This window comes from Hyperolius riggenbachi, chromosome 10 (genome assembly GCF_040937935.1).
Source record: "Hyperolius riggenbachi isolate aHypRig1 chromosome 10, aHypRig1.pri, whole genome shotgun sequence".
NCBI lineage: Eukaryota > Metazoa > Chordata > Amphibia > Anura > Hyperoliidae > Hyperolius > Hyperolius riggenbachi.
The window spans coordinates 28428822-28442232 of NC_090655.1; the positions used below are offsets into that span (position 1 = coordinate 28428822).

Here is a 13411-nt window from a genome sequence, read left to right on the forward strand (position 1 = left end):
AATTACAAGGACTTTTTGTACGGGGTTATTAACTGCTAAAGTCGGCAATAAATTATGCAAAAATTACGCAAAAATAAGCAAAATTATGAATGGACTGTACAAAATCGATTGAATGTCCAAAATGACGATCATCCCTAGTTTACAGCACACAAGTGCACAGCTGGTGTACAATGCATGCACTAGTGGACAGGACATCATACATTTACGTTGGATGCAGGAATGGTTTTAACAAAAATGGGTCACAGGGTTGCTAATGAGGAGTTAATTAGCAGATGAAGAAGGGCCCTAGATGGACTCTCAGATGTAAAGGCCCAGGTGCAGTCGCAGCCTCTGCTTCCCCTATTGCTATACCACCACTGGGCACAGGTGCACTAGATTAAAAGTAGACACAATTTTGCTAAAAGATGCCAACTCCTGAAAAATCTGAAACGGTAGTGTTGGTGGATTTCCCATTTTCTGATTTGGATGTTCTATACTCTTACATATCATCCATATGGACAACATAGACTATATGAGTGAGAAATTGGGAACAAAACGATCGTTGAGGTACCTAAATGGCAGTTGGATGGGGACACAACATATGGTCATTACCTGTTCCATCTTCCTCCAGAAGGACGTCCACATCCATAAAATTGTCATAGCCATTTTGATTGAACTGGTAAGTGTCGGTATTAACCGCAACGGAGTAACATCCACGAGTATTAGTCTGCAAGAAATGAATGATCAAAAGACTGAATTTAAGAAAGTCAAATCAACAGACTGGAGTCTAGTCTGGAGAGATCAGACAGGCCAAGGTCACAACAGGTACGGGATTTGGATCATCAGAATTGGTTGGCTCAACAAACTCACCAAGCTGACAGATCAATGATGAGCACTAGGTACTACCATAAGTGGGCCTTTTACATGCAGAGATTAGTGTTTGGCATCCAAATCACCGGGCTGTGCAACTGCTTGGGCTAAGTCTGTGCAATGGGTCCAGAGCAGTGAGGGGTCCCCAACTAGTAACTTTTACTCCCTCCGATACAGGGGTCCATCATCCAGGTCAGGAGTTTTTTTGAATACACTTGTTATGGATGGGAAAATCATGATGGCCACAGTTGTTTCATGACCCTTGCAAGGTGGGCCCCCAGGCTGTGAGGGGAGGCAAGGAAGGAAGAAGTGTGAACCTGATAGGGCCCCATTTAGGTTTTGTTGAGGGGGGGGGGCATGATTTGTAGTTACGTCCCAGCCTTGATCTGTGTGTTGGTGCAAGGCAGCAACACACAGACCAACCAAGGGTAAAAGGCCACAGATGGGAGCAAATGCAGAAGACCTGGCTAGTTGCCCAGGGCCCCAGACCAAGCTGGTGAACCGCCCAGGTCTCACCCACATTGAATAGTGGCCCTCCCAAGGCCCCTGCAGAGTGTTCATAGTGGAGAGAACTCACATGTCCAGAGTACCTCCTTCTTCATCCTTGCCCTTGCGCCTCTTCTACGTAACCTGGCATGACCCGGTTGCAGGGTCATGGAGAAGGGGCACCTGTGAGGGTGGACATGTAAGGGCACAGACTAGAGAAGGAGTGCTAGCCGGACAACTGAGTTGGCTCCCCTGAGAAAACTCTGCAAGGCCCCGTGGGACCACTCTTCACTTTGGGAGAGACCTGGGCAATCCATCAGCTGGTTGTGGGAATCAGACAAATCAATACTATCGGAGGGAGGGTACTAGGGGGGTTCACATTTAATTCTTGCCCAGGACCCCATTGTGGCTAGAGCTGGCCCTGCATGCACACTGGGAGAAAGGGAAAGTAAGTATGACTGAGGATATGTGTAAGAAACATGATGAGGGTTCATCAGTGGTCAAAACATGATGAGGGTTCATCAGTGGTCATTACAAGCTGAGAAAGGTTGGTAATTAATGCACTACTACATGCCAATGCAGCCCTTACCACTCCATCAAATTGTTGGCAGATGTTTTCTTTGAAGATTCCATAGCGACAGAGCTTCAGAGTGATGTTTCCTTTCACTGGCTTATTAAATGTGTATCTGTCAAGGCAAATCCCCAACGCCTGTGTTACAAAAGCTACAGATAATCCTTTAAAGACATCAAAACCATTGAGGGCTAGCTGAGAGTGTCCAGTACAAGGGCAGACCAAGTGGAATGCTGTTCTATGGGGAGCTGTCAGCTCTAGGCCCAGTACTCAGGAGTCACTTTAGGATGGGGATAGGAAGAACAAAGACACTTCAAGCAGACTTAATGCTAATGGTTCCTTAAAATTGTACAATGTGCACTGCTAATTGATGACTTGCTGGTGCATTAAACTGATAATGTAGGAACGAAACTGACATACATCCAATGCTAATATACTGAGCACCAACTGAGTCTATTCAGTCTACACCTGGGACTTGGTCATTTCTATTCGGTCTTCAACTGGGACTGGAGGATCTCTATTCACTCTACTCCTGGGACTGAAGGATCTCTAGTCAGTCTACACCTGGGACTGGAGGATCTCTATTAATTCTACTCCTGCGACAGAAGGATCTCTATTCAGTCTACACCTGGGACTCGAGGACCTTTATTCAGTTTGCACCTGGGATGGTAGGATCTCTATTCAAACTACACCTGGGACTGGAGGATGTCTATTTGACCTACACCTGGGACTGGATGACCAGTCTACACCTGGGACTTGAGGATCTCCTGGAGGATCTCTATTTACTCTACTGGGACCGAAAGATCTCTATTCTATCTACACCTGGGACTTGAGGACCTCTATTTAGTTTCCACCTGGGACTGTAGGATCTCTATTCGAACTACACCTGAGACTAGAGGATCTCTATTTGATCTACACCTGGGACTAGAGGACCAGTCTACACCTGGGACTGGAGGATCTCCTGGATGATCTCTATTTGCTCTTCTGGGACTGAAAGATCTCTATTCTATCTACACTTGGAACTTGAGGACCTCTATTTAGTCTGCACCTGGGACTGGAGGATGTCTATTTGATCTACACTTGGGACTGGAGGACCAGTCTACACCTGGGACTGTAGGATCTTTATTTAGTCTACACCTTGGACTGGGTCATCTCTTTTCCATCTACATTTGGGACTGGAGGATATCTGTTCGGTCTACATCTGTGACTGGAGGACCTCTATTTGATCTACACCGTGGACTGGAGGATATCTGTTGGGTCTACATTTGGGATTGGATGACGTTTGATAAGTCTTCACTTTACTTTTTAATACATGTATTCTGGCTTTTTGTAACAATAGCAGACAGTCAGCACAGTTATCACTAGTTAATTATCACATACTTACTTGCCACATGCTTCCATATCGAAACTCTTCTCGAGAACAGACACTTCTGATGGTGCAGTGAGCTCAATGTCCATCCTTGGAAGAACTGGGAACGTAAAAATAAAAATATAAATGAATTATCCTACAACATCTGGATCCCCTATGGCAATACCATAAGTGACTTGAACAAACGTGGACTGGATTACATTTATATTGTTTGATCCCCACTTCAGGATCACTTTTTATGGGTATATTGCTACCTTATTCCTATCAGAAATACTTTCATCTTCTAATCACCAGCATAGTCATGTCTGGTATTTCTGCTGTACTGTTTGCAGTGTATTGGTAAGTGTCACATACACAGTCTCTGGTAAGTATGCTACTACAACGTAAGAATCCTTAAACTCCAAAGCACCCGCTCCATTTACGTCAGTGCATGGGTGCTTGAGTGGCAGCTCTGCCACTCCTCCTTTTACAACTTGGCAGGGAGGGATATTGAGCTCAGCCACACCTCTTGCTTCTTCTGAACCTCCTTAGTTGTAACCCTGGGTTAGGCTCGCACAGAAATCCGCAGCTCAGAGTGGTAATCCCGTGCCTGAGTGAATAATATGCAGGAGCTGTTGCAGATCTCTCCGTGGTATGTTTTTTTTTTCTTCTTCTCGTCTTAAGGGTCTAAAAGCTTGTGAAAAATAATTAACGGCTTTTAGACCCTAATCTGGAAATAATCATAACATCATAATCATAACAAAAGAAAAGTTTAACCACTTCACTACTGAGAGGTTTTCTTCTTCTGTACCAGAGCAATTTTTACCTTTTAGCGCTCCTTCCATTAATTCGCCTTTAACTTTATTGCTACTTATCACATTAAAAAGATCTATATCTTTTTATTTTTTGCCACTAATTAGGCTTTCTTTCCGTGGTACATTTTGCGAAGAATTATTTTATTCTAAATGCATTTCAACCAGACACATATTTACAAGTGTGCAGAACTAGTGCCATGGGCGCCATTGCACCATGGGCGACATGCCTGCCACTGCTGCCAATCGTTGTCTGTCTGCCGCCCTTGCCACCCCTGGCTGAGCCCTCCTCTCTAACACAGTATTAGACCTCCAATCAACGTGACAGCGGAGAAATAAAAGAACGCATGCTACTTGCGCCTAGTGTACTAAAATGTGGAAGTGACATCAATAGCCACTTCTGCATTTGTAGTACATTGGGCGCGAGTAGCATGGGTCCTTATTTGTCTTTGTTTATGCACTGATTGGAGGTCTGATACTTCATTAAAGAGGAAGCCCAGGCAGAAGTGGTTGGGGCAGTGGCAGCAATGATTGGTTGACTGGTGCCCATGATCTGAGGTCTCTCCCTGCCCCAGCACCAGCAAGCAAGCACCTTGCCCCAGCAAGCGAGCACCCTGGCCCAGCAAGCAAGCACCCTGCCCAAGCCAGATCACCCTGCCCAAGCCACATAGCACCCCGCCCCAGCAATACAGCACCTTGCCCAAGTCACACAGCACCCTGCCCCAGCAAGCGAGCACCCTGCCCAAGCCACACAGCACCCTGCCCCAGCAAGTCAGCACCCTGCCCAAGCCACACAGCACCCTGCCCCAGCAAGTCAGCACCCTGCCCAAGCCACACTGCACCCTGCCCAAGCCACACTGCACCCTGCCCAAGTCACACAGCACCCTGCCCCAGCAAGCGAGCACCCTGCCCAAGCCACACAGCACCCTGCCCCAGCAAGTCAGCACCCTGCCCAAGCCACACAGCACCCTGCCCCAGCAAGTCAGCACCCTGCCCAAGCCACACTGCACCCTGCCCAAGCCACACTGCACCCTGCCCAAGCCACACAGCACCCTGCCCCAGCAAGCCAGCACCCTGCCCAAGCCACACAGCACCCTGCCCCAGCAAGCCAGTACCCTGCACAAGCCACACAGCACCCTGCCCCAGCAAGCCAGTACCCTGCACAAGCCACACAGCACCCCACCCCACCAATTCAGCACCCTTCCCAAGCCACACAACACCCTGCCCAAGCCACACAGCACCCTGCCCCAGCAAGTCAGCACCCTGCCCAAGCCACACAGCACCCCACCCCACCAATTCAGCACCCTTCCCAAGCCACACAACACCCTGCCCAAGCCACACAGCACCCTGCCCCAGCAAGTCAGCACCCTGCCCAAGCCACACAGCACCCCACCCCACCAATTCAGCACCCTTCCCAAGCCACACAACACCCTGCCCAAGCCACACAGCACCCTGCCCCAGCAAGCGAGCACCCTGCCCAAGCCACACAGCACCCTGCCCCAGCCACACAGCACCCTGCCCCAGCAAGCTAGTACCCTGCCCAAGCCACACAACACCCTGCCCCAGCAAGCGAGCACCCTGCCCAAGCCACACAGCACCCTGCCCCAGCCACACAGCACCCTGCCCCAGCAAGCTAGTACCCTGCCCAAGCCACACAGCACCCTGCCCCAGCAAGTCAGCACCCTGCCCAAGCCACACAGCACCCTGCCCCAGCCACACAGCACCCTTCCCAAGCCACACAGCACCCTGCCCCAGCAAGCCAGCACCCTGCCCAAGCCACACAGCACCCTGCCCCAGCAAGCCAGTACCCTGCCCCAGCAAGTAAGCACCCTGCCTAAGCCACACAGCACCCTGCCCCAGCCACACAGCACCCTGGCCCTGCCCCAGCAAGTCAGCACCCTGCCCAAGCCACACAACACCCTGCCCAAGCCACACAGCACCCTGCCCCACCAATCCAGCACCCTGCCCCAGCCACACAGCACCCTGCCCCAGCCAGCAATTGGGGGACAGCTATGGTTACCTAATATCTAGGAGTACCTTATACTGATCTACATATATGTGCACATGGCTACTTAATTCATTTATCCGGGGAACATGGCTAATTAATTTATTTATGCAGGGCAGACTTGGCTATTTAATCATTTTATCTTTATTCACCTGCTTATTTAATTTGTTTTATTGGGAGGCACCTGCCTACTTAAAGAGACACTGAAGCGAAAAAAAAAATAATGATATTATGATTTGTATGTGTAGTACAGCTAAGAAATAAAACATTAAGATCAGATACATCAGTCTAATTGTTTCCAGTACAGGAAGAGTTAAGAAACTCCAGTTGTTATCTCTATGCAAACAAGCCATTAAGCTCTATGACTTTCAAAGTCCTGGAGAGGGCTGTTATCTGACTTGTATTATCTCAACTGTAAGTAAACAAATGTCATTTTCTCTGCCAGAGGAGAGGTCATTAGTTCACAGACTGCTCTGAAAGAATCATTTTGAATGCTGAGTTTTGTGTAATCTGCACATATTATAGAATGATGCAATGTTAGAAAAAACACTATATACCTGAAAATAAAAATATGAGAATATTTTATTTGCTGCTAATCTTCTAGTAATTATTCATAGTACACAACCAATTCACTATATCATATATTTTTTCCGCTTCAGTGTCTCTTTAAGCATGTATTGTTATACTGCTACTGAAAGGAGAATCATTTGTAGGCAAAAGGAGAAGGGAAAAAGAGTTAGTTGGCACTGCAACTTAGGGGCAGCTGCCGCTGGAAGAACATAGGCAGGATGCACATCCACTCTTTTCTCCTGCTATGGTGCAGGCTGCGTGCTCAGATTATGGAGAGCAGATATTGAAGGAATGGAGAGACAGGAGGTCAATCGGCACTGCAGGTGCTTTATTCCAAAAGCAGGCACAGGTACAGTACAAAAATCATTTGAAAAAAATTGGTTCACATACCATAAGGTGGAGTGGGGTGATGCGGTTGGTGCTGGGGGAAGGTGCCTGACGGGCATTTCGCGCTACAATGCGCTTCAACGGAGGCAAATTACCTCGCCTCTGTTGAAGCGCATTGTAGCGCGAAACGACCGTCAGGCACCTTCCCCCAGCACCCACCGCATCACCCCACTCCACCTTATGGTATGTGAACCAATTTTATTCAAATGATTTTTGTACTGTACCTGTGCCTGCTTTTGGAATAAAGCACCTGCAGTGCCGATTGACCTCCTGTCTCTCCATTCCTTGAAAGGAGAATCAAAAACAGGGTACATCAAATTTGATCCTGAAGATGGGCTTTAGGCAGTGGCGGCGCCAGGGGGGTGCTTGGGGGTGCTCGAGCACCCCCTAGAATTGTCCAAGCACCCCCAAAGCACCCCCTGGAGTGAACTGACTTCAGGCGTCTAAAAGACGCCAAGTCAGTTCACACACCGGCAGCACGGAGCAGCAGGCAGGGCTACGGTAAGATGGCCGCCCGGAGCCCTGTTCTGCAGACTTCGGGCGGCCATTTTCCCGTAGCCCTGCTCTCTGCATGCAGGCAGGAAGTCTCGTCGTGACGTCGGGAAGGAAGAGGATCGTGGGCGCGCGGGCGCTGCGCGCCACAATGAGGTCGGGACTCGGGACAGGAGGTCGGGAAAGAAGGTCTTCTGGCTGTAGGTGAGTAAATGGGTTTTTCTTTTCTTTTTCAGGTGATGCGGATTGTGCATATTGGGGTCATATCTGCTACGGATTGTGCATATTGGGGTCATATCTGCCACGGATTGTGCATATTGGGGTCATATCTGCCACGGATTGTGCATATTGGGGTCATATCTGCCACGGATTGTGCATATTGGGGTCATATCTGCCACGGATTGTGCATATTGGGGTCATATCTGCCACGGATTGTGCATATTGGGGTCATATCTGCCACGGATTGTGCATATTGGGGTCATATCTGCTACGGATTGTGCATATTGGGGTCATATCTGCTACGGATTGTGCATATTGGGGCGATATCTGCTACCGATTGTGCATGTTGGGGTCATTTCTGCTACCGATTGTGCATATTGGGGTCATTTCTGCTACCGATTGTGCATATTGGGGTCATTTCTGCTACCGATTGTGCATATTGGGGTCATTTCTGCTACCGATTGTGCATATTGGGGTCATATCTGCTACCGATTGTGCATATTGGGGTCATATCTGCTACCGATTGTGCATATTGGGGTCATATCTGCTACCGATTGTGCATATTGGGGTCATATCTGCTACCGATTGTGCATATTGGGACCATATCTGCCACCGATTGTGCATATTGGGACCATATCTGCCACCGATTGTGCATATTGGGACCATATCTGCCACCGATTGTGCATATTGGGACCATATCTGCCACCGATTGTGCATATTGGGACCATATCTGCCACCGATTGTGCATATTGGGACCATATCTGCCACCGATTGTGCATATTGGGACCATATCTGCCACCGATTGTGCATATTGGGACCATATCTGCCACCGATTGTGCATATTGGGACCATATCTGCCACCGATTGTGCATATTGGGACCATATCTGCCACCGATTGTGCATATTGGGACCATATCTGCCACCGATTGTGCATATTGGGACCATATCTGCCACCGATTGTGCATATTGGGACCATATCTGCTACCGATTGTGCATATTGGGACCATATCTGCTACCGATTGTGCATATTGGGACCATATCTGCTACCGATTGTGCATATTGGGGCCATATCTGATAACGATTGTGCATATTGGGGCCATATCTGATAACGATTGTGCATATTGGGGTCATATCTGCTAACGATTGTGCATATTGGGGTCATATCTGCTACCGATTGTGCATATTGGGGCTATATCTGATAACGATTGTGCATATTGGGGCCATATCTGATAACGATTGTGCATATTGGGGCCATATCTGATAACGATTGTGCATATTGGGGCCATATCTGATAACGATTGTGCATATTGGGGTCATTGGACGTGTTTTTTGTTAAAATCTGCTCACATTACGTGTATTTTCTTGAGAAAACCTGCACAATTATGTGAATTTTCTGGGAAAAGGGTCACCAAAACTTGGGCCCTCTGTCTTTGCGTTGCACTTTTAAAGGGAACCCGAGGTGAGAATAATATTGAGGCTGCCATATTTATCTCCCTTTAAGCAATACCAGTTGCCTGGCTGCCGTGCTGGTCCTCTGCCTCTTATTCTTTCAACCATAGACCCTGAACAAGCATGCAGCAGGTCAGGGGTTTCTGACAATATTGTCAGAACTGACAAGATTAGCTGCATGGCTTGTTTCTGGTGTAATTCAGTTCACTACTACAGCCAAATAGATCAGCAGGGCTGCCAGGCAACTAGTATTGTTTAAAAGGAAATAAATATGGCAGCCACCATATCACTCTCACCCTGGGTTCACTTTAAATTACAGTTAGCCCCGCCCTCATCCGGTCATGACCACGCCCATTTTTTCGCCGCGGCGCGCTTCGCGCGCCGCAGGTTGTGGCCACACCCATTTTTGGCGCGGCGCGCTTCGCGCGCCGCAGGTCGTCAGCTCCCCCGGAAATTGGTCCAGCACCTGCATAGCACCCCCTAAAAAAATTTCCTGGAGCCGCCACTGGCTTTAGGCTATTGGTATTAACCTCCTTAGCGGTAACCCCATGCTGGACACGGGGTAAGCCGCCGCAGAAGATATCTCAGCCCCTGGTGGGGCGATTTTCAATCTGTAAACTGACGTACGCGCAGCTAACACTGTGCTAGCCGCGCGTACAGCCTGATCGGTGAGCCGCACGCAGCGGCGGAAGAGGGCTTTCCCCCCACCAGAGCCCTGCGCAGCCCGGACCAATCACTCCCGGACAACGTAAAGGGCTGGATCGGATGCTCCTGACGTCAGGACGATCGTAGCCATGGCGACAGGAGAAGCCAAACAGGAGATCGCGTTCTATACGCAATCTCCTGTTTGCTGTTGTTGCCGGCGGCGATCGGACTAGAGGGACATATGCGCCCTCTAGTGGTGTTTCATGTAGCTACCACTCAGGTAGCTACATGAAACAAAAAAAAATGACAAAAAAATTGCAACTCAGCCTCCTTGGTAAAAACAATGTACCGCCAAGGAGGTTAACAGACAGTAAAAATGGCAACCCCCAGTGGCGTAGCTAAGGAGCTGTGGGCCCCGATGCGAGTTTTACAATGGAGCCCCCCAGGCACTCTATACATAACAATTGATACGGCGCACCAAAACCTGCCAATGGCAACTACAGTGTCAGAGGTGCAAGAAGGGGATAGGGAAGAGCTTCTTAATGTTTACCACTACTCAGTGTATATATAGAAGTGATTATTATGAGCACAGGACCAATAGAGAACTAATACTGTAGTTGAGGGAGGGCCCTTCGGGGCCCCTCTGGCCCAAGGGCCCCGATGCGGTCGCTACCGCTGCAACCCCTATTGCTACGCCCCTGGCAACCCCATTTTTTAAAATGTCCTTCAATGTACCGTAGTCTCTAAACCTGAATTCTCATTCATTCAGATTCTCTCTAAATCACACCCCAGCCCCAGGGCATCTGCTTTGTCATGGCTGGTGCAAAGTGCTGCAAATAACCAACAAACCCACAGTTTTTACAGGTCCATTATTATATTATCAACTCTAAAACCACTTTACTGCTTACTGTAGTTATCCACTGTGATGATTGTTTTCTTCTCCAGGTTATTTTTCTCTGCTATGATAGTATAGTCTCCCAGTGGCATGTCAGGGGACAGAGGGCAAGACAGTTCTCCAATTCCCTCCTTGGGCTGCACATCATTCCACTGATTAATTTTGTTGCCGTCAGAATCCTGTGGACAAGTACAGTATGTTACGAAATGTTACCCACTCTTGGGGAGGGGGATAATACATTGTTTACAATGTGTAATTGTGCTGGGCAAAATGTTTTTAAAATGTAATCTTTTTAAAGTGGACCTAAACGCTTGCACAGGACACAAGGAAAACATAGAGAAACGCACCCTGTATGTATTTAAAGACTTTAGCCTGTGTAATTCCCCCTCATTTGTGTCTAATCACTAGTTGTAATTTGATCTCCTCCCTGTGTCACATGACTGCCATGGCAGATAAGCCCATTTGAATGTACAAGCTATAAACAATATGTCTGCTACCATGAATCAGGAAGTCGAAACTGTGCAGATTCATTTTGGGATTTGTATCGGCTGTAACAAAGAATTATTATTATTATTTTTTTAATTTAAAGGTTATTATGCTTTGGTGTATCTTTTAGAGCAGAGAGGACATTCTGAGTTCAGGTCCACTTTAAATTTGCCTACGCATCTCCAAAATTGAATGTACAACTTTTCCAGTTTGGAATCTGTACTCGTATTGCATTTGTACGCAGGTTGCCAATGGACCAATTCAATTGTACCTCAGTTGGATTTGATTGGCTCATTTTCAAGCTGCATTAATTTGCATACAAAATTTGCATCATCCTGCATCAACTCGAAATGATTTGCATCTCATTGACCATCCCGATGGAGAAGCAGAACTCAGAGGAACTACGAAGCCCTCCGCTATTTGCAGCAAGTTGCGGATATCTACATGTGTGAGCATTTATCCTTACCTGAAGGGTCACCCGAGCAAACTGTTGAGAAGAAGAGAACACAGAAGAGTTACTGATACTGAACATGGACACACCCAACAGGAATCACCTGCAGGTACATAAAGGGCATTACTATGTACTTTATACATCTAAACAGACCACACACCATAACTCCACCTCCACTTCCTGTTTCCTCTCTATTCTTTTAGACCAGTGGTAGGGAACCTATGGCTCGGGAGCCAGATGCGGCTCTTCTGATGGCTACATCTGGCTCCCATACAAATCAGTAGGGGTTGATTCACTAAGCTATACTGATCAAGCAGCACAGCTTAGTGTGGCAGCACAAGTAAAAATGTCAAAGTAGTGCACGCTACTGCTGCAGCATGCACTACTAGCAGGCCTGGATTTAACTCAAAGGAGCCTATAGGCACATATGTCCTGGCACCTTAGACTTCGCCCTCCATGAACCTACAAACCCTCGGCAAACCACACTGCAAGTGTGCTGGCTGTCCCACCTGTCACTTCTCCTTTACGTCACTTTACTTCACTTGCCCTTTGTAGGTAGCTACAGGTGCCCGTTAGTATTAGGTAGCTAGAGGTGCCCCTGACTGAAGGGGGATCTCATCAGTGGAATGCCAAGAGCAGGGATGAGTAATATCTCACTTACACTCATCAGGACTCTGCATGGGAAGGAGGGAGGAGCTCAAGGAGGGGAGTGAGCCGCCTTTCCATCATCAGGCGCCTGTAAGCACATGCCTACAGTGCCTTATGGTAAATCCGGCCTTGACGACTACTGGCTTACCCCCGCTACCCCAAAACTAATGCCTGCTCCAATTGTTTAACGCTGGCTGATGGTGTAATGGTTAAGGGCTCTGCCTCTGACACAGGAGACCAGGGTTCGAATCTCGGCTCTGCCTGTTCAGTAAGCCAGCACTAATTCAGTAGGAGACCTTTGGCAAGTCTCCCTTACACTGCTACTGCCAATAGAGCGCGCCCTAGCGGCTGCTGCTCTGCTCTGGCGCTTTGAGTCCGCAAGGAGAAAAGCACAATATAAATGTTATTTGTCTTGTCTTGACCCTGTCAGGTCCAGTGACTTTGTAGAACTAGATCCCCACACTGCCTGTGTGAAAGTGGCATAAAGTATCAGAAGCTTATAAGTACAAAAATCCAAGTCCTTAAACTCCGCCTCTCAAACCAAGCCACACCCTACATCCTTATCTTGCACCTGACCTGATTTCTTCTGTCTGTCAGCATGGAAAGGGTTACAGCTGCCAACACAGTCACAGGACAAAAGCAGCAACCAATGGGGGCAAATGGATAGCTACAGCTGTGCCAGCTCCCAGGGATGCTGGGGATGCTAAGGGGTGCAGGTGGGGAACAGCTGCCTTTTCAATGCACGTGCCTAGTGTGCCTTGTATAAAGTTAAACCGTTCCTACAGTGATCTAGCAAAACACTTGTGTCTGCAATTGGGTTGTACTTACATTGCCATCCTTGGTCATGAAGTCATCACCAAATTCTGCAAAAATGAAACGCACTGCACAGAAAACAAAGAAGATGAATTCAATGGGCTTGATTCACAAAAGGGTGCTTACATAGTTAGCACGCTGAAAAGCTTTGCACGTGCTAGCTAGGGTGCTAAGTAGTTTGCATGTGCTAACTAGGGTGCTAAGTAGTTTGCATGTGCTAACTATGGTGCTAAGCAGTTTGCATGTGCTAATTAGGGTGCTAAGTAGTTTGCATGTGCTAACTAG

General features: G+C 47.9%; 1 protein-coding gene across 1 annotated transcript in view; it reads right to left on the reverse strand.

Moving 5' to 3' along the window:
* LOC137536633 (alpha-2-macroglobulin-like protein 1) overlaps window positions 1–13411 on the reverse strand; it is a 56411-nt gene that overhangs the window by 27187 nt on the left and 15813 nt on the right. Inside the window, exons 4-9 of the mRNA XM_068258883.1 lie at window positions 13142–13194; window positions 11681–11701; window positions 10742–10907; window positions 3291–3375; window positions 1925–2021; window positions 592–706 (exon numbers count right to left, since the gene is read on the reverse strand). Coding sequence (XP_068114984.1) covers window positions 592–706; window positions 1925–2021; window positions 3291–3375; window positions 10742–10907; window positions 11681–11701; window positions 13142–13194 — 537 coding nt within the window. The remainder of the gene's footprint in view (window positions 1–591; window positions 707–1924; window positions 2022–3290; window positions 3376–10741; window positions 10908–11680; window positions 11702–13141; window positions 13195–13411) is intronic.